Source organism: Petaurus breviceps, unplaced genomic scaffold (assembly GCF_028583685.1).
Source record: "Petaurus breviceps papuanus isolate PSGF00001 unplaced genomic scaffold, PetGlider_PUasm1.0 218, whole genome shotgun sequence".
NCBI classification, from domain to species: Eukaryota; Metazoa; Chordata; class Mammalia; order Diprotodontia; family Petauridae; genus Petaurus; species Petaurus breviceps.
Window position 1 is genome coordinate 9,407,267 of NW_027185872.1, and position 25,734 is coordinate 9,433,000.

At 52.9% G+C, this 25,734-nt stretch overlaps 1 protein-coding gene across 1 annotated transcript in view; it reads left to right on the top strand.

The window, feature by feature from the left end:
* Positions 1 to 25,734, top strand: part of COL28A1 (collagen type XXVIII alpha 1 chain) — a 91,976-nt gene that overhangs the window by 14,732 nt on the left and 51,510 nt on the right. Inside the window, exons 4-16 of the mRNA XM_069094407.1 lie at positions 407 to 427; positions 2,032 to 2,088; positions 3,130 to 3,183; positions 4,691 to 4,732; positions 4,998 to 5,024; positions 7,234 to 7,278; positions 8,941 to 8,985; positions 9,425 to 9,478; positions 17,413 to 17,481; positions 18,106 to 18,174; positions 19,325 to 19,393; positions 20,963 to 21,031; positions 22,193 to 22,261. Coding sequence (XP_068950508.1) covers positions 407 to 427; positions 2,032 to 2,088; positions 3,130 to 3,183; positions 4,691 to 4,732; positions 4,998 to 5,024; positions 7,234 to 7,278; positions 8,941 to 8,985; positions 9,425 to 9,478; positions 17,413 to 17,481; positions 18,106 to 18,174; positions 19,325 to 19,393; positions 20,963 to 21,031; positions 22,193 to 22,261 — 690 coding nt within the window. The remainder of the gene's footprint in view (positions 1 to 406; positions 428 to 2,031; positions 2,089 to 3,129; positions 3,184 to 4,690; positions 4,733 to 4,997; positions 5,025 to 7,233; positions 7,279 to 8,940; positions 8,986 to 9,424; positions 9,479 to 17,412; positions 17,482 to 18,105; positions 18,175 to 19,324; positions 19,394 to 20,962; positions 21,032 to 22,192; positions 22,262 to 25,734) is intronic.

Genomic DNA, 25,734 nt, shown 5'->3' on the forward strand with positions numbered 1-25,734 from the left:
AGTGGAAAGACTGTTCTTGGAAGTCATGGGATATGAATGAAAAATTAAGCACCTACTATGTGCCAAGCCCTGTGCTAAGTGCCAGGGATACAAATATAAGAAAAAGACAGCCCCTGCCCTCATGAAGCTTACAATTTCACAGGAGAAGACAGCCCAGATGGGGGAAAGGTGACCAGGGAGGGAGTTGACTTTTGGGGAGTCACAGAGATGGTGAGCTGAGATAGGACAAGCCTGCCAGACCCAGAGCCAGAACTGGAAAGTGGGAGTCCTTGTCTACCCACCACATGCCTGAAGATCTGTAGCACCAACCCTCCATCTGCATGGGCAGGGGCAGCGTGGGTCCTCATTCAAGAACCTACAGGGCCACTGCCCAGGCTAATATATTTCCCTTTCTTTTTCCTTTCAGGAAACCCTTTTTGATAAGAAGGTAAGCATGACCTACCCGCCTTCCTCTGCCTTCCCTTAGCAGGCTGCCACTGCTGATCAGGCAGCTCCCAGAAAGGACTTCCTCCAAGGGGGGAGTCTTCCACTGAAGACTTGGAAGAGTTTTCTTCTGTTCACCCTTTTCACAAACAAATCCTGGCCTCCCCTGTTGGGGTGGAGAAGGAAAGAGGGCAAAGGGCGAGTGCAGAGAGAGGGGCCAGGATCCCCTGGCATCCAGGGAAGCCCCTGTCCTCTCAGATGCTCTCTGGGCTGAGCATGGGCCAAGCTTCTCCTAAGGCCCAAAGAACAGAGGGACAGAGAGCCACGTTTTCAGACTCACAGAACCAGCTAAGGAAGAAAGACCCCAACCCCACTTGTTTTCTTGGCCACGTCTGCCAGAGTGTTGGAGAACAGCAGGACCATGAACCCACATGCACACACACCCTCACACACATGCACATATACTCCCACACACATACATACACCCTCACACACATGCAAATGCATATACTCTCACGCATGCACACTCACACATGCACACACTCTCGCTCACACGCACATTCACACACATGTACACACACTAACACTCATGCACACACTCATGCATGCACACTCATGCAATACTCTCACACATGGACACACACAATACACACAAACACATGCACAATGCTCTCACACACAGTCACACGCACACACTTGCACACACATGCATACACAGATGCACACACTCACTCATGCACACACATGCACGCACTCACACACACAATGCACACACACTGTCACACATGTATATATACACACAAACCCGTGAGGACTCCCAGACTGCTGCAGGTGCTCTGCACACCCTCAGCCAGTGCCACGAGCCTCTGTCCTCACAAAGGTCTCTAAGCAGGCACTTAGCTCCATGTTTCCAGGCTAAAGCAGCCCCAGAAGGACGTTCCCAGCACAGGGCTCGCCTGACAAGGGGACAGAGCCCAGCCTCTATGACCCAGACATTATCCATAGCTCTCCACCAGCCCAAGAGTGGGAGGGGATGCAGAGGCATTTGCAGGCTGACCCCCAGTTATGTCATGCCAGACATCCCTTAGAATGGGACTACGAGGTGGGGCCAGGGCCAGAGCCCTGGACCTGGAGCCAGGGAGCCCTGTGTTCAGATCCTGCCAGAGACACTCACACTGCCTGGTGACCCTGAGAGAGCCACTCAACCGTCCCCTGCCTCAGTTCCTTCCACTGTAGAAGGAGACCAGCACTCACATCTGTTTCCCAGGGCTGCTGTGAGGGTCAGCCGAGACTGAAGACAATACTGAGCCCAAGCACAGCCAGCGTTGACGTGGAGCATCAGAGTTTACAGAGCGCTTTACACGTTATCTCCGTGATCCTCACAACAGACCTGGGAAGCAGAGGCTGTCAAGAGAAAGGCAGACAGAAGTGAAACGACTTGGCCAGGGTCACACAACCAATAAGGCTCTGAAGCTGGATTTGAACTCGGGTCTTCCTGCTCTGGGCCCAGTGCCCTTGTGACACATATAAAAATGACATTTTGAAAAGCTTTGCAAACATAAATGCTGGCGACTCTCGGCATTTCAGGGAGGTCCTTCTGTGTTTTAGTGCGGCCAGAAAGCCTGCGAATGTGAGAAGGGGGATCCCGGGGAGCCAGGGCCTCCCGTGAGTATCTCTGCTTTGACCCCAGGGTGGTCTGGGGGGGGGGGCCATGGCTCAGGAATGATGGAACCCAAGGGATGCCACCCAGCTCGGGGTTTTCAGGAGCCGAGGAAGCTGGGAGGCCACTCTTGGGAAAGGTCCCCAGCCTACATGAAGAGCTCGGGGCACATGTGAGGGAAAGGGGTGCCACGTCTCCCAAGGGCTGAGGGCTTCCCTGGCCTCACCACAGCTGAAGGGAATGCTAAACCAAGCTAACTCAGTTGGCATCAGAGCCTTAGACAACCCCCCCACCCCCACCCCACTGCCCCTGCTGGAGTTTTAAAACAAGGTAAACCTTTTTCTGTTTAGTTAGACTCAAGCCAAAGAGGAAGGTGTTTTGCAGGAATATCCTGGCCTTCCTGACTAGAGAGTCTGTGTCAGAGCAGGGGTGCTGGTGAAAAGGGAGCTAGATTTTAAATCAGAGGACCTGAGTTTGGATTCTGGCTCTGCCACTGACCACACTCATGGGTGACCTTGGGCAGGTCCCTTCCCCCTTGTAAGCCTCGGTTCTCATTTCTGTAAATTGACAGGGTTGATCCAGATTATTCCTAAGTGTCCCTCTTGGCTCCATGAGCAGAGGACTCAGGACTTGCAGGGGGCAGTAGGAGCACTGGGGAACTGGGGAGGGAGGGCAGACCCTCAAGAGCTTGCTTCCCCCATTAGGTGTGGCCAGGGGGAGGGAGTCGAGGCTGGGAGAACCCTCCCTGCCATGCCCACCAGCTTCCCTTTCCAGGGAGTCACAGAGTTGTGCTTTCGGCTCCAGGTCTGCTGATGGCTCAGCTGAGCAAAGCCTGAGTTCAGAGGGAAGAAGCATTTTTCCTAACCCCAGGAGAGCATCCTGCTGCTCACTTGGGGGCCTCTTGCCCTCTGGGGGGACCACCTTTTTCAGGCAGGCTACTGGATAAATGGGTCCCAAACCCTTTCTGGATCCGGGTGAGAATTAGCCCTGCACCCAGCCAGGCAAGGGGAGCACTGCTGTTCATGATGAATTTCTTCACCGCACAGGGCACCCATGGCTACCCAGGCAGCAAAGGGGACCGAGGACCAAAAGGCCAGCCAGTGAGTCTTCCCTTCATGCTCTGTGCTCTCCTCCTCCTCCACCATCCTCTCTTCCAGCTTTTTGTTTTTTTTAACACAAAAGCCCAGGACAGAAAAAGCCCACACGCTCTTGGAGCTGCCAAAACTTGGCTGCCTTTTGGAAGAGCCCTGGCACCTGCTTTTCCGCGCCCCCTCCGCCCCCCCCCCCCAGCCCAGCTTGGTGTCTCCTGAGTGCCCCAGGCGCTGAGGTCGGTGATTGGTGGCTTGCTGAGGAAGGGCCCGCCGGCAGCAGTGGGAGAACAGCAGACTGAGAAACACAGGCTTCGCAGCTGTCTCCCTCCCACCCTTAGCAGGCCTTTTACGGGTGCCAGGAAGGGGGCATGCAGCCCCGCCATCCCCTGCTGGCTAAAGCTACTTGCTCCAAACTCTCCTTGTGCCCACTGAGAGAGAGCTGGGACTTAGCTTTTCAAGAGTTTTTGTTTGGACACCTACCTTACGCAGCACATTTGAAACACTCAGGGTTTCCCCATTCTCCTTTTGGGAGACTGGGTACATGAACAGGATGTGCATTCCTTCATGCATGTATATGTGTGTGCCCATGGGCCCAGGTCCCTGTATCAGCAATGCCATATTCACAATGCCTATGGAGATTACAGATATGCTGATATAATTATCCATCACAAAATACATCATGCTTGCCATATGGGGGAATAAACTAGAAAATTTATTAAGATACCAAAAGACTGAGTCCCAAAACCAGAAAGTGAAAGCCATCAGAGTAGTTATGACATTGGCACAGGCAGATAAAGTAGAAAGCACCCACATTTTCAAGCCTGTAAAACAGAACAGGCTACCTCAGGCAAAGGTCCTCCTCTCCCCACTCACAGCAACCACCCAGCATCCGGGAAGCACGCTCCCAGCAGCTCCAGCCCCTGGCAGTCCTCAGCAGGAGTCCTTAGCAGAAATTCTGTCTAACTCAAAAAGGGCTTCGCGCTGCTGCTGCCTCTGCTGCTGCTACCGCCATCGCCGCCACTGCCAGCCACCTCAGGAACTCTAGTTTGGCTTCTGCTTTCTCTTGCTCCGCCCCTTCCTGCTACGTCAGCAAGTCCAATGGGGCATGGAAGATCTTTAAATCCCATAACCCTTACAGTCCCGAATGCTGATCCTAACTTAGTGCCACAGAGATGTGGATCACCTCCTTCCTGGGAAGACCTCATGGTACCATGCCTGGGGGTAGCTCTCTGCACAGGTCCTCAGAGGCCAGGGAGTGCGTGACACCATGCAGGAGTGCCAGGGGCTCTAGGTCATCCAGGCCCAAAGCCTTTGCCTGGCCTGTGACTGTCCGGGGTTATTGAATGGCTCTTCTTAGATCACAGCTGCTCCTAGTAGAAGGCTCCTGCCCTTTGTGGGCAGCAGAGTGACTGGGTCCCCTGTGGGCACTGAAGTGTGTCTTGCTGGAGAAGAGGGCTGAGAGGGAGGCAGGCATTCTGAACCATCACCTCTGACCAGGCTGCTTTTTATGTGACAGGGTGATGCCCAGAAAGGAGAGCCAGGAGAGAAAGGCCCAGGGGTAAGTCTCAGCATGCACAGGGCCATGTGCTGTCCTGGGGGCTGGGAGGCTCCTGATGCCAAAGGGTCACTCCACCCAGTGACTAGGACCTGGGGATGTGGGGTCTGGGAATGAGGCGAAGATGCAAGAAGGGGAGGTGGAAAGTCCCTCCGTTTGCTCCTTGGACACTCATGGCACCTTGTGGGTTCATCTTAACACACACAGGCTTGGAAGGAGATTGCTGTTGGTTTTCACTTACAATCTCCCTTTTCCCTTTCTTCCTCAGGGAGATCCTGGGTACAAAGGGGACAAGGTAAGATGTTAATGTGATAAATTAACTTGGGATGCAGGAAGAAAAGTGATCATAAGCCTCCCAGGGAAAGCTGGGGAATCCTGGGTAGAGTAGGAAGGGACCCCAGAGGCCATCCGGTCCAACACCTTCATTTTACAGAGGAAGATGCAACAGTCAAGTGACTTGCCCAGGGTCACTCATACAGCAAGGGGCAGATCTGGGACTCCAACGGGGCCTTCTGCATCCAAGTCCACTGCCTTTGTACTGACCCTCCATAACCATGGACATTCCACCAAGATGGATGGCACCCCAAAGAGGAGGAGCCCTTTTCTAACAGTAAAAAAAGATGTGAGAACAATCTTTTCCTTCACAAAATTAGCCTCAAACACAAAAGCTGCTCTTCAGGGGCGCCGGCGTGTCCGGATCTGCTGGGTCGAGTGGAATGTGCATGCTGGGCCAACGATTTATGAGGCCTTTGGGGCCCTGATCTTTCTGTGCTGCCCACTTTGGAGACTGACTCATTTGGTTCCCATCCCCCATGATCCATTGCTTGCTTTGAGGCTCTCTTCTGATAGACATTTTCCATCTGAATCCAGCATTCAGATTTCTCTCAACTCTCCTCCCCAGGGGATATGGGAGGAAAATGTGCAGAGGGCCCCATCTGGCCTGGGCAGAGCTGGCACATTCTCACGCTTGGGACAGCTCCTTTCCTTTTTGAAGTATCATTTATTTTTAACTGAGCTCCAAATTCTTCCCCTGCCTCTAGCTCCTTCCCCACTCATTGAGAAGGCCAGTAGCCTGTCACCAGTTACACACGGGAGTCATTCCATATTAGCCGCGTTGCAAAAGCAGACAAAAAGGAGAGAAAGCTAAAGGAGGCGAAAGAAGCTGGTTCGGGCTTCCCTCAGTCTCGTCTCTGGAGCCCGGCCCTCAGCAATTGCCTTGGGTCATTGTGCTGATGGGAGGAGCTGAGGCTTTCTCAGCTGATCACTGCTACAATGTTGCTGTCACTGCCTGCAGCTTCCTGCTGCTTCTGCTCGCTAACCAGGCATCAGTTCAGGGGAGTCTTCGCAGGTTCTTCTGAGAGCATTCCCTCATCATTTCTTACAGCACAATAATATTCCACGATAGCTGTGTCTTCAGCCGGCCCCTGGATGATGGGCATCCCCTCACTTTGCACCGCAAAGAAAACTGCTACAAATATCTGTGTACAAATAGGTCCTTTTTTTCCCACTCAGACCACGCCACACCCCTCCTCTCTCAGGCCCACACGTGCCCCCTTCCCCACCACCGGCCAAGAGAGATGCTAGGGGCAGCTCCCTTAATTGCTCTGAGCCTTGTCTACAAAACAGTAACAACAAAACAGCATCTTGCAGCACTTGACACAGTGCTTGGCTCAGTAGGCACTTAATAACTGGTTATTGGCTGATTAATATTTCATTTGAGCCTACCAGAACCCTGTGAGGTAGGCATTATTATCCCCATTTTGCAGATAAGAAAACTGAGTCTTAGAGAGGTCAAGTGACTTGTCCAGGGTCACACAGGCCCTGAACTTGAAGATGCACCTCGAAGGTCACCTTCAGCTTGAAATCTATGTCCCCTGTTCGCTTTGGTCTCTTAGATGTGGCTCTGGCTTGAGGCTGTTAGGATCATCCTTTGCATCCTGACTGTTGTGGTTGGAAAGACCTTCCCACCTCAGGCTTCTGCTTTCATTCTCTGTCTGTCTTTGAGTCAGTCCAGTGACTCTCTGGCATCAGTGTCCTGGCCAGCAAGATGAGTGGCTTCCAGCCCCACTAGGTTAATGTTCCATTCACAAATGCCAGGGCTGGGTTATCTCTGCTTTCACAGAGCCATTAAGTACGATGCAGAAGGAAAGGACAGAGCCCCAGGGCAGGCCTCCGGGAAGGATCTTCTCCACTGTCTTTTGGCCTTTGGGGAGGGTCATTAATCCAGTTCCGAATTCACTCACCCATTCTCTGTTCTGGGACAGGATGAGGATGTTAGCTCTCCTGGCCCTTGGATCTGTCTGTCTCATCTCCCCGATCTGTGGGTGACCTGCACCTCTTAGCATGATCTTTTTCTCCCTTAGGGCCAGGTGGGGGAACGTGGGGATCCCCATGCTGGGGAGGAAGGGAGAGCTCTCCACAGCCCTCCAGGCTAATGCACTACAGCTTAATAACGATGCCAATGCTGAGCCAAGATCAATGTTATACCTTTCATGTTCCTCCAGGGTGAACGAGGAGAATGTGGCACCCCTGGGATAAAGGGCGACAAAGTAAGTAACAATATCGGGATCCCCATATGGGCAGCCATCTGTGGGGGAGTCCATCTTGCAGAGGCCAGGGCACCACTCCCTACCTGGGGCCAAGAACTGAGGAGGATGGAGTGGCCACTGCCAGCGGGCCCCGCTGCCGGCTCTCCTGTGGGCTGAGCTGGGCCAGGGGTCTGCAGGCTCCTACGAGTGGTTAGTCAAGGGGCCAATGGCCTCTCTCCTTTGAAGGTAGTCAGATGTGTAAACCTTAAAGTGCTATCTTTACTGTCATCACCATCCTGACCTAGCTGGGCTTCCACCGAGTCGGACTGGAGCCAAGCCTCAGGTGATGGAGGAAGTGTTGGTCAGAGCAGCTAAACTGGCACCAGTGGGCACCAAGGCTTGGCACCAAGGACTACATAAAGAGAGTGGTGTGGCAGGGAGAGCCTGGCCATCCCTGACCTTGGGGTGAAGATAGAGTCCGAGCAGCACCATCAGTGAAGATGTTTACTGGGCCAGAGGGACAGCCAGAGAACTCTCCAGAAGGAGGAACAAACCCCCAGTGTGGGCAGTGTGGGCAAGAGGGCAATGGAGGGGAAGAATAGGAAGGCAAAGGGGAATAGATCAGCCTTATTCTCACTGAATTTGGCTCGGGGAGGGAATGACATACACACTAAATAGGGTATCTCACCCTACAGGAGAGTAGGGGGGAAGGGGATGAGAGGGGGGATGATGGAAGGGAGGGCAGGCTGCGGGGGAGAGGGAAATTGGAAGCACCCACTTTTGAAAAGAGACGGAATCAAAGTAGAGAATAGAACAAGTGGGAGGTGGGATAGGAGGGAGGGAAATATAGTCAGTCCTTCACAATATATCTACTATGTTAATGTTTTGCATTAGCCACACATGTGCAACCTATACTGAACTGCGTATCTTCCCAGTAAGGGTGGGTGACAAGGGAGGAAGGGAATGAATCTGGAATTCAAAGTTTTAAAATCAAATGTTTAAAATTATGTCTATCTATCTATCTATCTATCTATCTATCTACTGTTATTAATACTATCTTACATGTAATTGGGAAGTAAGATATGCAGGCACTGGGGCATAGAGATCCACCATGCCCTACTGGAAAAGTTGAAGGGGGTATGGGAGAAGATATGGGAGAGAGCAGATTGGAGGAGGGAATATCCTGTGGGACTGCTATTCTGGGGAGGTGGGTAGGGGAAAAACAGGGAGAAAATTTGTAACTCAAAATCTGGCAGAAATGAATGATGAAAATCAGAAGTTAATAAAGCATTTGGAAAATGAAAAAAAATTTTAAATGGAAAAAGAAAAAAAAGAGGGGTGAAATGAAACCTAGCTGACCTTTAGGGGCAAAAGTAGTCACCATTAACATTTATATTTGATCCTAGAGGTAATAGGCAACCACAGAAGTTTATTGAATAGGGACCTGCTTTTTAGTTAATGTAAGAAAATACAGACATGATTTTTGTTTTCCTTTATGATAAATGGACTTAAAAAAAAAAAAAGAAAAAGCAGACCAGCTCCCAAACAGCAGCGCTGTCCCATGACCAAGGGGACCCCCTGCTCACACCACAACCCCTCACACCAGCACTCACTCATAACTGCCCCTACATCAGGTCTCAGGCACACTGTCCCCAGAACTTGTGGTCTCTTCTTATTCTCTAGGGACCCCCTGGCCTCTACGGACCCAATGGCCCTCGGGGACCTCAGGTAAGAGACTGAAATCAGATCCAGGTGGGGGCAGAGCTGAGCCCTGGGCCCTCCCTCCCGCTCTGCCCTGGGAGAAATAGTTGGGCAGACATTTCAAGGAGCAAGATGGAGGTGACCTGCCTTTGGCCTTGTCATCTGATGGAGGACGGAAGCTGTTCACCCGGCCTCTCACCCTTTAGAAGAGTGTTTCCTTAGCTAGCTGTGTCTGGGCTCAGCATCCCTGGGGAGTACTTGTGGGTCTCAGGCAGCATTCCAGAAGCCCCCAGCCTCCAGGAGAGAGCCTAGTGAAGGTCCAGAGTGGCCTCATCGGCAGCTCCCCAACTCTGCCCACTCAGGGCCATCTGCGGGCCCTGAGCCACACACACAGTCAGAGCTATGGTCTGGTGTGACCTTCATGTCCTGTAGGACCTAACTCCCTCTTGGTTTTTGCTTTGGGCAGGGTGTGAAAGGACCACCAGGTGAACCTGGGCCAAAAGGCTTTCAAGGCAACAAGGTAACGTTCACCTTTGAGATGCTGGAATGTGAGTTGGGGCCCTTGAAACACTGAAGAAGACTGGACATGTGTGAGCGCCTAGTGACCCAGTGCCCTGCCCTTGGGGTGGAGTGGGGGAGGTCCCACGCATCCTAGACACCAGCCTTGGGGGCTGGGTATGCAAACACTCACTCACACCGCTTCATTTCCGGGTTCCCCCACTCCCTTCTGCCCCTGGTCACACAGCCTCCCACCGGACACCTTGCTTTGTAACCAGGAGTGGGGCTCCCAGGGGGACCTCTGCTCCCTCCGAATTGTTGGGGTGTGACTCAGTGGCTGATGGCACCGTTGGCAGTAATGGGGAAGTTAGGAAGATGGGAAGTTGGGGAGGGGGAGGGGAATAGAATGAGTTTCCATTTGGGACCTGCTGGGCTCAAGATGTCCTCTTTGGGAATCCACTGCAAGGTGCCCAGTGGGCAGATGGTGAGGGGTGAAGGAGAGTAGGGCCTGACAAATAGAGCCAGGAATCTTCTGAATAGATGGGATCATCAACAATCCTTAAGAAACTTCCATCCTCTTGGAACAGGGGGAGAAGGGGAGAAGGGCATTAGAACCCACGTGCAGGGCCACAGCCATGCCAGACCATGTATGGAAGGAGAGAAGATGGCCTGATGGCTGAGAAGGGCGTTAAGAGGCAGATGGACAGCCCCTGCTTAGGCACACAAGGGGGAGACAGATTTGTGGGCTTGAGGGCTGGAGAGTGGGACTGAGCATGTGTGAAGGAGAGACCTAGAAAACATCTGACTTGCTTGGCAGAGACCCCTCTGTGAAAGGTTTCCCAGGCTTGGGTGAGAAAGTTAGCTAGTGACTGTGAAAACTTAGCTTTAGGAAATACCTTTGACAGCTGTGTGCTGAAGGAGAAGAGAGGAGAGGGACTGAGACAGTGAAACAAGTGAGGATGTTGGTGTGAGAAGGGCCTGCAGGGGGATGGGGCCAGTGAGATAAGGGAAGGGGATGGAGGTAAAAAGTGGGGGACAGAATGACAAGGCTCCACCTGTCCATTGGGGGGTGGGGCAGGGATGCACAAGGACCCTGAGGCTTCAGGCCTGGAAGGACAGAGATAGGGGCACCTTTGGAGGTAAGGGGATTCTTTGCAAAAGAAAAGCCTGGACAAGTCTGGGATTTCCCTGGAGGCCTGTGGCATTCTGTCCTAAACCTAGCATCCTTTGTACACAAAGAATTCACAATTCTCAGGAGAGATGCAGCCTTTTCCAGATATGGTCGCCTGTCCGCTGGCCCCTGGCTTAGGGGCCTTTTCTGGGAAGGTGCATTCTGCTCTGGTTCCATCATCTGCCGGAACACCTAAGAAAATAAGGGTCTTCCCTTTGCTTTGCAATGGGAAGAAGAGGGCTCCCCAGGGCCTGGGGCCTTCCTGACCTTGGGAGCCCAGGGTACAAACCTGGCCATGGAGCAATGTGGGTGGGGGGAGACGCCGCCTCATCCTTTCTTTGGAGTCATGAATGGCCCTTTCAGGAGGCACAGCTGCTTTTCTCGGGCCTGTTCTGGGCTGCGGGCTTTCTCCAGGGTTTTGCATCAAAGGTGGCCAAAAAGGAACATGAGTCAAGCTTGGGAGAATCTGATCCTGGCCCATATTTCCAAGTCTTTTCTATCAGAAATATTTTCCACATGTGAAATGACTCTCATTTGGTCCCAAATGGTCTGGTTGCCTGAGAAACCAAACACAATGTTCCTTCTAACAGGGCCTGGCTTCCCTGATGATCGGTATTCTTCCATTCTAGGGGGCTCCTGAAGAATGTGTGGGCGGGGAAGGCCCCTGGAGTTTGGAGAACGGTGGATGTTGGGATTGGATGACTACCTTTCTGATGTGGGGTCTCCTTCAGAGCATAGTACATGTCCAGCCCACCTGTGCATGTCCAGCCCGTGGGCCCCTAGCCCTGTCATTCTGCAATGGCTGCACTCAGCCCACTGGTGCCTTCCTCCACAAGTCAGCCGTCTCCACACTTGTGAGATCACACCTGAGGAGTGCCTCCTGTTCCTCAGGGTTGTCCTGGATGCATCTTTGGTGGTACCTGTGAAGGTGTTGCCATTGGTGCCTTAGCTGGGATTAGATATAAGTGGCCCAGGACCCAGTTCTGGTGTAGAAAGAGGAACTGTGGAGTGGGAGAGAGTTTCTGTGTCATTGGTCAAGGGCTGGTGCTGATATACTTGACCTGTGGTTATCATGGGGAAGAGGAAGGTGAGTCCCAGGGGGCTGAGCTGGCAGACGTCCTGAGGCTTGGCACAGACGCCGTAGAATGCAGGCTACTTTAGCAGATATTTTGTGGCTGGATCTCACAGAAAGGGTTCATTGAGAAGGTGTGCTCCTTCCTCCCTCATTGCAATTTAAATTGACCAGATCCATGATCCCACGTAGGTCATGGAGGCAGCTGGGTGGCTCAGCTGGGAATCAGACTGAGGCTCTAGGTCAGGAGAGGACTGAGCTTGAACCTTGCCCCAATCTTTACTAGCTGTGTGGCCTTGGACAAGTCACATCCCCTCCTGGAACCTCAGTGTCCTCACCTATAAAATGGGGACACTCCCACTAGAGGTACCTCCCTCACCTGCCTGTGATGAGGGTCAAACGAGGTCATGGGACAGCACTGGAAGCCATCTGTCTCTGAGGTTCAGTGACTTACCCAGGGCCATACAGCTCGTTCTGTCTCCTGGTCAAGCGCTCGGCATCCACTGTGGCAGACTGTCCCTGGATGCTAGTGGAGTACAGTAGAACCCTTACAGCGCTTTGCAAACGTCTGCGCCTCTCCGGTAGTACACAATGAGAAGAACTCTCTACAGATGCCATTTTCTGCTCCAAGTGCAGCTGGCTCCTCCTCCCCAAAGGCTCTCTTGGTGTGAGTGGGGCTGGGCCTCCATCGTGCCTGAGTGAGCGCGTGGAGGGCTGGGTCGGGAGGACCCTCAGAGCAGCATCCACGCCGTGACCGTGGCACACGTGCGAGATGTGGGCCTCTTGGCCTTTCTGGAGAGGCTCTTCCACGTGCTGCTTCCCTCCCATCTTTATTCTAAGTGGGTCCCTCTCCTCCCTTGCCCAGTTTCAAGTCCTCCCCACCTCCCAGCCCCTAGCCCCTCTGTTGGAGGACCTCGGACTCAGCCCCATGACTCAGCTCAGCTCCTGGAAAGCGAAGAGAGCAACGGAGGATCTTTGGCCAAGCACAGCCAGCACCTGGAATCACTTTGGGCAGTAAAGGAAGGCCCTGGAACGGAGTGTCCATCCCAGATGCCCGGGCTGTGTGTGTGCATGCAGCTTTGTGCTTCCTCTCTGAGTCACGGGCTGGAAGAAGAGCTCACGGTCTGCGTTGAAGATCAGAGCCAAATTCAGCCAGAGGCCAGCATCATCCCCACTACCCTGGGCCACCAGCCCTGTGGGGACTGCCCTAGCAGCAGCTACAGCTGCAAAGAAAAGAAAACATTCCAAAGCTACTCTGCGACTTCAAATGTTGTCCCAGGTCAGGAAACCTGAAAAGTTGATCTTTGGAAAGATACTCTGGGTAAAGGGGCTTGTGTGCTGGGCAGCTTCTCCTGGAGGAAACACAGGGGTCTCCATGGTTCTTAGCCAAGGGGAATGGAGAATGTGCTAAGAAGGTCCAGTGAACCAGTGCTGATTAGATGCTCTCTCTGTGCCAGGCCCCCCCTCCCCTTGGCTGCACCTCTGCTCCCCACATGGCCATCCTTCTCTCCACACCTGCTTTGAGTCTCCAAGGGGATCTGACAAGAGTGAGGGGCTGGCGGGACAGGTCTGTTACAGTTTCTGGGCGATGCATGTGTGAAGTGCTTCTGTGTCTGAGAACAAAGATTCTCCTCAGATTTCCTTTATGACATTTTGAGAATTCCAGTTGTTTCTGCCCTAACACACTCAATACTGCCTTTTAACATGGAAAATCAGTTAGTCAAAACCAACGGACACTGTGTTCTCGTCTGACTGCACATGTCCCCTTCCACATCCATAGGTCCCAACCTCTTTCCTGAGAGGAGGGAAGACTGTGGTCATAGGAGCTCTGGGGGCCAATGTTGATGAACATCTCACCCGAATCCAGCCCCTTTCTCTCAGGGTTGTTCCTGTTTTCCTGATTTCTGTCACTGTCTACATTGTTCTCTTGGCTTGGAGTTTTGTGTGTGTGTGTGTGTTTTTCTGATCTCCATATTCAGAATTTCTAATAGGACAATAACATTCCATTACATTCCTGTGGCATTCAGGCATTTCCCAAGGAAAGGGCATCTACTTTCTTTGAGGTTTCAAGCTACCACCAAAAGTGCTCCTTGAGGTCCAGGCCACACATGGGACCTTTCTTTTGTCTGTTACCTCCTCAGGGCACACGTCCAATGAAGGGATCGCTGGGGTGAGCAGGTCAGGGATCTGTCATTCCAAGTTGTTTTCCAGAATGACTGGACTGAGCCCCAACTCTCCCAACAGACCGTCAGCAGGCTTCCCTTCACCAACCCTCCAGCAGTGAGTTTCCTTCTTTGACCATTACAATTCCTTCTAAACAGCATCTTAGGCTGTGAGTTTAACTTCTTTAGGGCAGTCCTAGTTTTCAAACAGTAACATTTACATGCACATAGTGTATGTGGTGCCAAAAATGACAAGCACTTTATAATGACACTTTATTTTAAATCCTTCCCTTCATCTACCCCTCCCCTCTGAAGGCCTACAGATTTCCCAAGGACACTCAGAAAGAGACATTTGACCAAAAAGAAAAATTTTCTCAGTTTCTTGTTCCCATTCCAGAAGGCTCTAATGAGGACTCAGCATCCCCGTCCCCCCATGTCCTATGACTTTATGGGCCTGTTGAGGGTTCTTCTCCTTAGTACTTTGATTGTGGAATCATTCAAGGTGCCTTTTAGGCCACTCACTTCATATGTTACACCCCAGACACTCTCCACCAAATGCAGGCAATGGGGCAGTGACCCTGCTGCTCACCAACGTGCTGGACAAATGGTCATCCTGTCCTTTGCAGAAGCTGTGAGGTCTGTGCAAGAATGGCAGCTGTGAAGGTGTCATGGGCAGGAAGCAATGGAGGCCCCCTCTTCCCAGAGTGAAGCAAGTTTAGATCATCCCAGGTGCTGTCCAGGAGTGCATTCTCTCAAGTTTAGGGAGGTTCAAGATGCTGTTTCTGGAGAACAGAGCTGGCCTGATTCAGGCCAAATTCCTGCATATGGCCAGATGGCTCTGCTTCTGATGAGACAGACCACCTCACATTTAGACTGAATGGCATCTCCAGTCCTGTGCCTGGATCGCTCTGAGAATGAAGTGCTTGGCACACGGTGGGCCCTGGATCAAGGGTTCTGGACAGAGTAAGTGGTCTGCTCAAGCTCACACAGCACCAGCAGCAGGATTCCAGCCCAAGTGCTCCCCGAGTCCAGATCCCAACCCTGGGGGAGCCCGCGCACCAACAGCATTTTCCATGGCCACACAGTAGGAGCCACTGGCTGTCATTTAACCGATTTTTCAGCTCTCTCTGCCTGAAAGCATTCAAGGGGCAGTGAGGTGCTGAAGGAGAGACAACCTTGTCCCTGGTCCATGCTGGGGGTGTTCTTCATGAGGAAAAAGCCTGAATGTGAACATGGGAACCTGCAAACAGCAATAGAGAAGTGGGCGAGTCACATTGCAGACAAGGCCTTCTCTTTACAAAGGGTTCCCCCAAACTGTAGTTCTCCAGGGATTTTAGATGTTGGATCTGTGGGCCATGGGCTGATGGGCCCCTAAGTGTGACCTGGTGTGCATGAGAGGGCTGCCCTCTGTGTGTGCACATGTGTGTGCATGTGTGTGTGTGGGTGTGTGCATGTGCCTCTTAGGGGTGACAAGGTGTCTAGTTAACAATGCAAGGGCACAAGGAGTGGCTGATAGTTCAAGCTCAGCCGGGGCTCCCACCTGCGCTGCCCAGGGCTAGCTCCCAATGTCATCTGCCCTTGGGGTGGGCTGGGATGTCTGCACTGCACGCCCGACAGCAGCCCCCCGGCGGCCTCTGCTGATGCCACACAGATCGCCAGGACATGAATTTTGGTTAATTTGCTGTTCTTGTTGTCGTTGGGTCCTTGCAGTTGAGTCCAATTTGTGGATTTTCTTGTCAAAGAACCTGGATTGGTTTGCCATTTTCTTCTCCAGCTCATTTTACAGATGAGGAAACTGAGGCAAACAGGGTGAAGTGACTTGCCCAGGGTCACCCAGTTAGGAAGTGCCCCAGGCTGGATGTGAACTCAGAAATATTGTTCTTGATTCCTTGGCGCCCCCTGGCTGCTTTGGTTAACACAAAAGATACAATTCGTCAATCACACTCCTTTGGTCTTTGGAACAGTGTGTACATGATGTGCAGGTTCCCTTTGATGTCCTCTTTTCTGTGATCGCCCTTTTATAATGGCTCCTTATAAACTTACTATCGCTCTGACCAGAAGTGGGGTGAAGTGAGGGGGCCCAGAATAGGACACAGTTGTCACACCCGCATGTATATGGGGCCATCACCTGCTGGGAGCTCCCAACCCCAGGCAGGGCAGCCCTGAGCCAGGTCACCTTGGCCCATTGGTCAGCTCCAGTCCTGCCACCCTGTGAGGTCTCCCAAGCTGTCATTCTCAGCTCACCAGGGCCCAGTGAGCCCCACCTCCTGTGAGGGTCCCTGGTTTCCTCCAACCCCACTGCCTTTAGCCCAGTCCAGGGCTGAGCAATGCTAAGCTTGGTCCAGCAGCTTTCTCTGAGTCTCCAGACAAAGGATCTTGGGAGCAGAGCCTTGACCCGCCATGTCTGGCACTGGGGGCCTGGGCTGGCTCTGGGGCTGGCTGCCCTCATTTCATTATGTGAGCAGAGACCCTGGCACAAGGGCTCGCTTCATGCCAACTGGTCTTTTCACCTTTCCTGGATCCCAGGGAGAATCAAAAGGCTAGGACCTCACTGGGACACTGTACAGCCTGCTCTGGTTGCCAGTACCCAGGAACACATGGCCAAGCCTCACAATGGCCCCAAGGCTTCAGTCCCAGCAGAGTCTGTTCAGAATTCAGCCATGTCCCTCAGGCTCCTGGACCTTGGCCCCTAGAGGATGTGGGAGGGGAAGAAGACTCCCTGAGGCTGCCTCCCTATCCCCTGTCTCACCCATCACTGGAGAGGGAGGCCAGGCAAGGGAATTGTGTTCTGCAGGGAGGTGACAGGAGAGCTACTGGCCACCTGGGGAGCAGCAGCTGCCCCAGAGGCAGCAGGAGTGAGGTCGGTTGTGGCCTTAGGCAGCTTCTGGAGTCAGCTATGCATGTGCAGAGGGAGCTGGCCAATGGGTCACTGACTGAGGGCTTCTGAGCTCTGCCCCAGGGCCTGCCCCAGTAATGGGAACACCAGGCAGCAGGACCCCAGCAGAGGGCCAACTTCAGTCTCTCCTGCTCTGGCCTTTATTGGACTGGGGCATTGATGAGCCCATACAGACACCTTCCTCTTTCCAAATTTCATGGTTTCTCCTAATATTTCTTCTGTTGGTCAGTGTGAAGGTAGTGGACAAGGCTGGGGCTCACATCCTGGGGAGGCACTGCCCCAGAAGCATTACCGATGACCACTAAATGAAAACATGCCGATGGTCCCCAGCTTTAAGGACAGGCCTTGCACACAGCAGATACCCAAGGAAGATTTTTAAAATTGAATTTCAATTCCATGCCCCACAGCTGATGGAAGGGGGCGTGTCTACCTAGGACCTTCACGTTTTCTTTGGAACCCAGTCTCCCCAAGACTGGATGTGAGTTTGCAGCTCCCAGAGGCATGTCCTGTTGCCAGTTCATGTCCAGCTTTGTGGTGGCTGCAGTTAGAACATGGAGGCCGTGGATGGACATAACCCCTCAGTCAGAGAATCCTGGGAAACTGTCATAACATGATAGAAGAGTAATTAGCCTAACGTGGCACTTTCTCCTTCTAGGGTGAGCCAGGCTCTGCTGGTCCTTATGGCCCTCCTGGCCCTCCTGGCATTGGACATCAGGGCCTTAAGGTAAGGATTCCCGCCATGTGGAGCCCTGGTGGGAACTTCAGCCAGGCCATGGCCCTTGGGCACTGTTTAGACGTGGGCTGGGCTGGACAGACCTGCTTCCACATATTGGGGATAAGGGATATGACCTGAAGCCCTTCTCAATCTCCCCCAGTGCTTGGGTTGTAATTACCTCCAGACGGCCAGTGGGAATGACAGATGTGCCCATGACCTGGGCACCCAGCACTCCCAGCCTTCCCATCAGCGGGGCGGTAAAAGATGGGGGGGAGGAGGTCTGTTTGCCACTGAGCTGGTCACCCATGTACCAATATGCCCTCACACCCAGAGCTTTATGGCAGACAAAGGGGGCACCCATAAGAACTGGGGCCCTGGCAGAGGGCTTAGAGGGATTGGGCCAGACCTGGAACGGAAGAGGCTGAAGCTGGCCATCCGCTTGGGTACCTGGTTTTGAAGTTTCAGATCAGCGACTCTAACACAGCCGTCCCTCTTCTCACCTTGCCGAGCACCTGCCAAGTCCTGGCTGTCCTGCATCCCCCAGGCACCTTTTTTTGTGATCCCTGAAGATGCTTTGGGGTTCTTCACAGTCAGGAATGGCAGCAGTGACTCAACATTCTCCCTTCTTGTTAGGGAGAAAGAGGGCAGGAAGGCCGGCCTGGGGCTCCAGGACCCATTGGGATTGGTGAGCCAGGACAAACTGTAAGTACATTGAGCTGTACCCATGACTTAGGGCTATAGCTGAAGGAAAGGGATGAGCCTCAGCCCTTTCGGGGTGCCCCTGGCAGGGGCAGGAGCAGAATGAACTTGGACAACAAGAGGGGCCATGAGGAGGTGGGAGCCAGAGCAGACAGAATGTGGGCATGTAGGTGGGGGCTGAGCTGCTCTGCCACTTTCAGGGGGGGAGCCGGCTTTGGGCCCTGGCTTGAACAGATGCCAGGCTCCTCCTGGCATGTGTCGGAGGATGCACCAGAGCTTCAGCTGCTGTGTCAGGACATGGGTGGGGGCATCTGAGATGGGACCCCGCTCCCAACCTAACGCCAGCACACTGTCCCCGACGCTGTGTGTCCTCGGACACGTGGCTCAGTTCCTCTGGCATTCTTGGGCTCCTCCTTGTGGAAGGGGCTGGTTGCCCTGCCCTGGGACAGTGTGAACAGCTGAGCCTATGGGCTCACTATCTGAGAAGAAAAGAAAGGCCCCCAAATGAGGTGCCTGGAAAGCAGGCAGACAGACAGGGTGTCGGAAAGGCCCACGTGGGCATGGCACTCTCCTTGCCTGTGGTGAGGCCTGGGGCTGGGGCTTCTCCCTGGGAGCCGTGGAGTCTCTCTCAGTTCTGCAGCTCCTCAGGAGGCCCCCACACCCTTTCTTTCTCACTCACCTGTTTCACCTGCTCTGGGCAGTTCAAGTTGAGTGACCAGACACCCATCTCTGAAACACATGATAGCAAAGGTCATTCCATTGAGCAGGAAGGTGGCTTTGAAGTGTCTCCGGAGCTGGGATGCCTGGGCCTAAGGTCTTCCCTGTTATCTGAGGGCTCTCCAGGCTGAGCAATCCCGATTATTTCAGCCCTCCTTGCAGGCACATTTGGCCGTGCCTCCTGGGGAAGACTTCCCAAGGTCCTCAGCCCCTGCCTCCATGGAGGCATTTCTACAGATGGGATACAGCCAGACCCCAAATGCAGGGGACCCCAAAAAGCACCAGCCCCTCTAGAATACCGAAGGTGTGCTCATCTCTCTCTATCTCTCTCCCCCTCTGTCTCTGTCTCTGTCTTTCTCTCTCCTCTCTTCTCTCCTCTCTGTCTTCCCCCCTCTCCTTTTTCCCTCTTTTCTTCTCCTCCTGCCTCTGTAACCAGGGTCCTCGGGGTCCTGAAGGAGCCCCAGGAGAGAGAGGCGTCCCTGGAGAAGGACTTCCAGGTCCCAAGGTAACACCCAAACTGAATGCTCGACACACTTGATTAAGAAATGAAAACAAGGGTCCCCGATGTTTCATATGTGCAGTGGGTACCTGCTCACAACAATGTCAGCTGAGTGGTGCGGACACTTGGCTCCAGCTGGACCCTGTCTGTATGCAGGCTGGGCTCAGGAAGGTTCTGCCCCAAGTCAGAAATCCTTCTGGAATACCCCATCCTGCTGAAGGTAGTGGCTGTAAGGGGCCTCTCCCTGCCAACGAGGGCATGGGCTCCATTCTGCTGCAGGGACAGCTCTAAGAGAGGTCTGCTTTTGAGAAAAGTCCAGCGGCCTTGGCTAGGACATCAGAGACACTGAACTCCAGAGTCACCATGGGTCAGGGGAATATTTCTGCCACTGAGAGCACTTAACCTTATAACGTAGTGTCTGCGCTGGGGAGACTTCACAAGGGGCTGGAGGGAGTGAAGAAAGCAGAATCCTGGCTGAGAAGGGGTCACACACAGGGGACAGCATCCCCTTACTGCCCCCAACAGTCCTTGCCCTCAAGGAGCTCACTTCTGCTGAGGGCAATGTGGCTGAAGAAGATCTGGGGGCTTTAGAGGACCACCTTGCTGAGCTAACGGGGCAGCCCCGTTATTGAAGGCATTCAGAGGCTGCCCTGAGGGGCCCTGGCCCCAGCTCTGATCAGATGCCCCTCAGCTCAGTTCTGGGGGCCACAGTCTGGGGAGGATATCATCATGCAAATACCGGTGACGAGAGGGCATGGCTGGTGACGAGAGGGCATGGCTGGGGCAGAGCCTCCGGGATGCTGAGCTCTCTGACCTCAGGAGACAGATGTATCAGCATTCAGACATCTCTGAGCCACAGTCCTGAGCTGGTCACAGATGGGGCTGTGGGCACACAAGACCTCCCCAGCAAAAGGAGTGGATTGGTCACATTATCCACACACGCACACACACACATCCATAGATATACGCACACATATTCACATACACAGAAATAGACATGCACACATATACACATGTACAGACATAGACATGCACACACACATGCACACACATATACAGACATAGACATGCACATACACACGCACACACATCCATAGACATGCACACACATACACAGACATAGACATGCACACACATATACACATATACAGACATAGATATGCATATACACATCCATAGACATGCACACACATATACACATACACATACATGGACACACACACATATACACATACACAGATGCAGACATACACACACATATATTCAGACACAAATGCACCCCACCTGAGGCCTCATGATAGGGCCCAGCCCAGATACCAAAGGGAGAGCACCTGGGCTTTGGCTCCAAGCCTTGCTTGGTTCCCAGTTGGTCACTCTGGGACAATGAGAGAATTTCCAGGTCAGCCTTCACAAATGGGAGTTGCTTGGACAGCGCCAATGAACTGGGTGGGAGGCCCTTGACAGCTTCACCTCAGGGGTCAGCCTGATGCCTCTTTAGCCATTTACTTGGCGTGACACATAACTGTTTCCAAACTCCTATCCTGAATTCACTGATGCCCGCCGTGTTGTTTCCAGGGTGCAAAAGGTTCTGATGGGCCTATTGGCCCCCAAGGACTCCAAGGTCTGTCGATCAAAGGGGACAAGGTATGTGCCTACCCAGATTGCAGGTCAGAGAAAGATGCTATGAATGAATGAGTAAACGAATGGATGGAGGAGTGAGTGAGTGAATTGATGGTGTCACCTTATTGGAAATCCACAAGCCAGTCATAAGACAAGTGAGGAATGGGTTGAACCACTGTGAGCAGAGGCTCTAGGCTGGTAACATTGGTGCCCAGAATGATTTCTAGTCGAACTAGAAAGGTCGCTATGCACACCCATGTTGGCTCCACCGATGCCCCACTCACCACCAGGGCACACCTTTGAGGACAGGAGGAGCCAGTCACAGCCTCCAGCTGGGGAGGAAGCCCACCCCCACCCCAAGGGCAGCTGGGCCCTGGGGTCCTCACCTAGACAGCCCCCTAGGACCGGGTAACATCAGGCTCCTGGCTGAACAGGCTTGGTTTCTGATTGGGACCTGGGGCTGGTGCTCTGGGCAAGAGCTGGGGTGGGGAGACGAATGGTCAGCAGCTCAGGACCGGGAGGGCACAAAAGAGCTGTGCAGATCACAGTGGAAAGTAAAGAAGATGAGTCTGAGCTGTTGGGGTGTTCCAACACCCCGACTTCAACAGAAGTAGCTGCTGAATCCTCACACCCCTAACAAGTCATCAGACCATGCCCCCTGTCCTCTGCATAATGGGGAGTGGGTGCTGGTGATGAAGGAAGTAGTCATCTCATTTGTGTGTGTGCTGACTTGTGTGACTTTGACCATTGGCTCTTCCTTCCTAGAAGGGCCGGTGTTATTTTGGTTTTGGTTTAGGGAGACTAGTGATGTACCCGTTACCCAAGAGGTCAGTAAGTAGAAGTAAAAATCATCCCGACATTGCTATGATCTGGCCCAGGTAGCGGGGAGCAGAGCTGGGCCCTCAGCCCCGGTCTCTGGGCTTCACACTCAGGCACCATTCTCTCCCCATGTTATGATGTCTCCAGCGCAGAAGATACAGGTTCTGATGCTGGCTCAGACCTTTCCTAGCTGTGTGCCCTTGGATAAGTCACTTCATTTCTGTCACCTCATGTGTGGTGCTGGGAGCTGGGAGGGGGATTGGAGCGCTTCCCTCTCGGAGTGGTGAGCATACATTCTAGAACTGTACAAAAGCACAACCTCGGCTACCTTATTTTGACACACAGATTGTCTTCCTTTCCCCACAGGGGGATTTGGGACCTGTGGGACCTCAAGGACCCAGGGGTGCACCTGGACTCGGGACTCAAGGTGACCAGGTACTAGCAATCTTTCTTTTCAAGTTCAGTAGAGAAGACGGGAGAAATGACCTTCCACCAAAGGGCCCTCCCAAGGCTAGATTTTGGAACAGAGCTCTCTCTACCAGCCCCACACAGACATGGGGTTGGGGTTTAGGAAGGTGGGCCATGAGCCCCATCCTGAACTGTGCCCTGTACATTGCTGCTTCTGTCCCCAGGGCTGCTGCCATATCCTGCCCAGCAAGTCTGCCCTCAGGATGGCTCCTCTGGCTTGGGGGGAAAATCCCTGCAAGTCTCAGCCACTTCAGCCCTAAGGCAGTCACTGCCAATGAGCACCTGGGGGCAGGAGCTGTATCTAGGCACTGACTGCCTCATGGCAGGGCACTGGGCTGCCCCCAGAATAAGAGGAATGAAGAGGAATCCAGGAAGGGCTAAGCCAGTCTGCTCTCTCAGGCGCACAGAACATGGAAAGTGCCCAACCCCTTAAGTTCCTGGTAGCCAGTGATCTCAGAGGCAACTCCCATCACTGGGCACCAATCCCGAGTTGTCTGTACTCTCTAAATGAGGTGCCAACACTCATGTCCATACTCTGTGGGGGCAGAGATATATTCACATTGATTGGGGAATGGGGAATTTCCCTTAAATGTGGGAGAGCCAGAGTGAGAGAGACAGAGACAGAGACATAGAAGAAAGAAGGAAAGAAAGGTCGGAAGGAACGAACAGAGGACCGGATGACATATGGTTTGTCTGCACGGTGGTGAGTTTAAAGCAGCTGTTTTGTTCAGTATCTGCTGACCCAATGCCAAGAGCCTATCTGGGGTTATTGGCATGGCTGGAAGGGCAGAGGCAGTGGGGGGGGGGTATGGAAAGGAGCCCAGAGCCCTGGATCTCATTTTCATCTCATTTAAAAGAAGCTTTGCCGGCCTCTCCCCTTCCCCTTTGCTTTCTTGTCTTGAGCTCTCAGGGCCCATGGGTGGCTGGCCTCCCTTCCTCCCTCCTGCCCTTCAGGAGACTTGTTCCCGAATCACTATGAACTATCATTACTAGAAGTCAGGGAAACTCAGAGTGACCTGGCCAATCAGCATGAAGCCTTTGAGCCTCGGATGGCATGAGCTAGGCCTACCTACTGCTGTTTGAATTCCCCAGAGCCGGCCTCCATCCAGGATTCCCCACTGACCAGACCACCCACCCTGGGGCAATCTCTAGCCCTGAAGTCTCTTCCTAGGTTTGAGCTGGGCCCCTACGTGGTTCCCAAACAAGGCTCCATGACCATGATGGTGGAGGTGATGGCCTGTCCTTCAGAGTCTCATGGATGAAGCTCAAAGCCAGAAACCCATCTGCTGCCAAGTGCGGTCTGCTCAGGGGCCTGTGTCGCAGCCCTCCTGCTCTCACTTCCTGCCCCTGAGTCTGAGTGCCTGGTGGCCACTGAACCTCCTCTGATCTCTGAGCCCAGGGAGCCTGGCACCCTCCTCCTTGCTAGTGCAGGCTGGTGCTGACTCCTAGAAGGGCTGCCCTCCACTTCTGTGGCCCCCAGCTGCTGGGCCTCTCAGGGAGCAGACAGAGCCACTTGTCAAATTGGGGCCATATTTCTGTGCAGTTTTCCTCTACTCAGAGGCTTATTTTTGTTCCCCTCTTTGAATTTTTTTTCTTTTTAGACATTCCTCTTTTTCCGTAGAAATGGCCTCACCATGTGAAGTGTCCTTTGCCCAGATATCTTGACCCAATAGAATGAATGCTCCCTGAAGGCAGGGACCATTTTCTCTTTGTCTTTTATCATTACTGTATGACAAACATCCCTTTGTTCTTCACAGTTTGTCTCTCTCAGTTGTGCTCCCTGCAGTGGGTCCCAAAGCTTCTCCTCTTTCCTCAGACTTGTCGTCACTTCTTCTCCCTCCCTGGCAGCAGATGGTCTCATCTCATAGCTCACTGAAAAAGCTGAGGCCATCCCTCCTGAGCCCCTCTCCTCAGTCACCTCAGCCCCAGCCCAACTTTCTCTCTCTTTGTTCTAGTCTCTGAGGCTGAGGCTCTGGCACCCCCCATTCTTGCCCATGCCAACACTGCTGCTTGTGCCCTGGATGCCGCCCTCTCCAGGAGCTTGTTGCTGTACCGCAACCTTTCCCTCCCCAACTTTCAGCCTCCTCTTTTCCACTGGCTTTTCCCAGATACCTCCAGACACGTCCACATCTCCTCTATACTCCAAGAATCCCCACCGAATCCTGCCATCCCCTGAAGTCGTCATCCTTTCAGGGCCTCTCTCCCTTTTCCTAGAACCTTTCCACATACCTTACCTTTGTTCGTTGCCTCCACTGTTCCACCTCGTTCTCACTTCAAAAACCCTTGGAATCTGGCCTCTGCCCCCTCGAGCCCTGAGCCTGCCCTCTCTGAGGCTGCTCACGATCTGATTATTGCCAAATCCACTGGCCTTTTCTCAGCCCTCACTTACCTGGGTGTCTCTGTGGCATTTCTTCCTGTTGACCACCCTTTACTTCTGGATCCTCATGACTCTGCTCTCCTTGGTTCTTCTCCTGCCTTTTGGACTCAGTCTCCTTTGCAGGATCATCATTCATATCAAGCACCCTAACTAGGCGTACCCCAAGGCCACAGACAGTTTGCCCCCTGGACCCTCTCGTCTTATACATAGACATTTTCTCCCTCCCTCTCCTTCTTCTTCCCTCCTCCCTCCCTCTCTGCAGAGTGGCAACCACACTGACATCTCCAGGATGGCCACTGGCATAGGTTCTTAGATCTGCTTTACTAGGAAGGACAGCTGTTCAAGAGGTCAAGTCTTTTTGATTACGTTCACTACTTCAAGGGAAAAGTTAGCACCCTGAACTTCAGAGGAAATACAAGCAGAGAAATAAAGACCAACAGACAGGGCTCTGACTGCCTGAATCAACCATATGCTTTACTACCTCCCTGGATGGAGAGAGCCTTTACATCTGAGCAGTCTGGGAGCTCAGAATATACATACGGTCACTCAGAATCTCGACCAGGGAATCACAAGGTCCTTCTCATAAGCGAGTCCCCAAAGCAAAATACCAACTCAGTATATGTACACTTCTCAGAGCCAGAAGGCATCACACCTCTCCTGACTCAGAGCCTAATTAGAAATTAGGAAAGAGTGTGAAAGCCTTCCTACAAGCCAGTCTCCCCTAAGCAAGCTTCCCTTAATGGGCTCCACATGAGGCCTATTAATGGAAGGGGAAGATCTTAAATCCCATTAACATTACACTCCCTCTCTGTCTCTGTCTCTGTCTCTGTCTCTGTCTCTGTCTCTGACTCTGTCTCTGTCTCTGTCCTTCTTTGTCTCTCTCCTCTGTCTCTCTGTCTCTGTTTGTCTCTCTGTCAGTGTCTCCCTCTGTCTCTATCTGTATCTCTCTCTGTCTCTGTCCCTCTCCGTCTCTCTCTTTTTGTCTCTCTGTCCTTTTCTGTCTCTCTGTCTCTGTCTCTGTCTCTCTCTTCATAAACTCCCATAGGTTCACTTAGGATCTGTC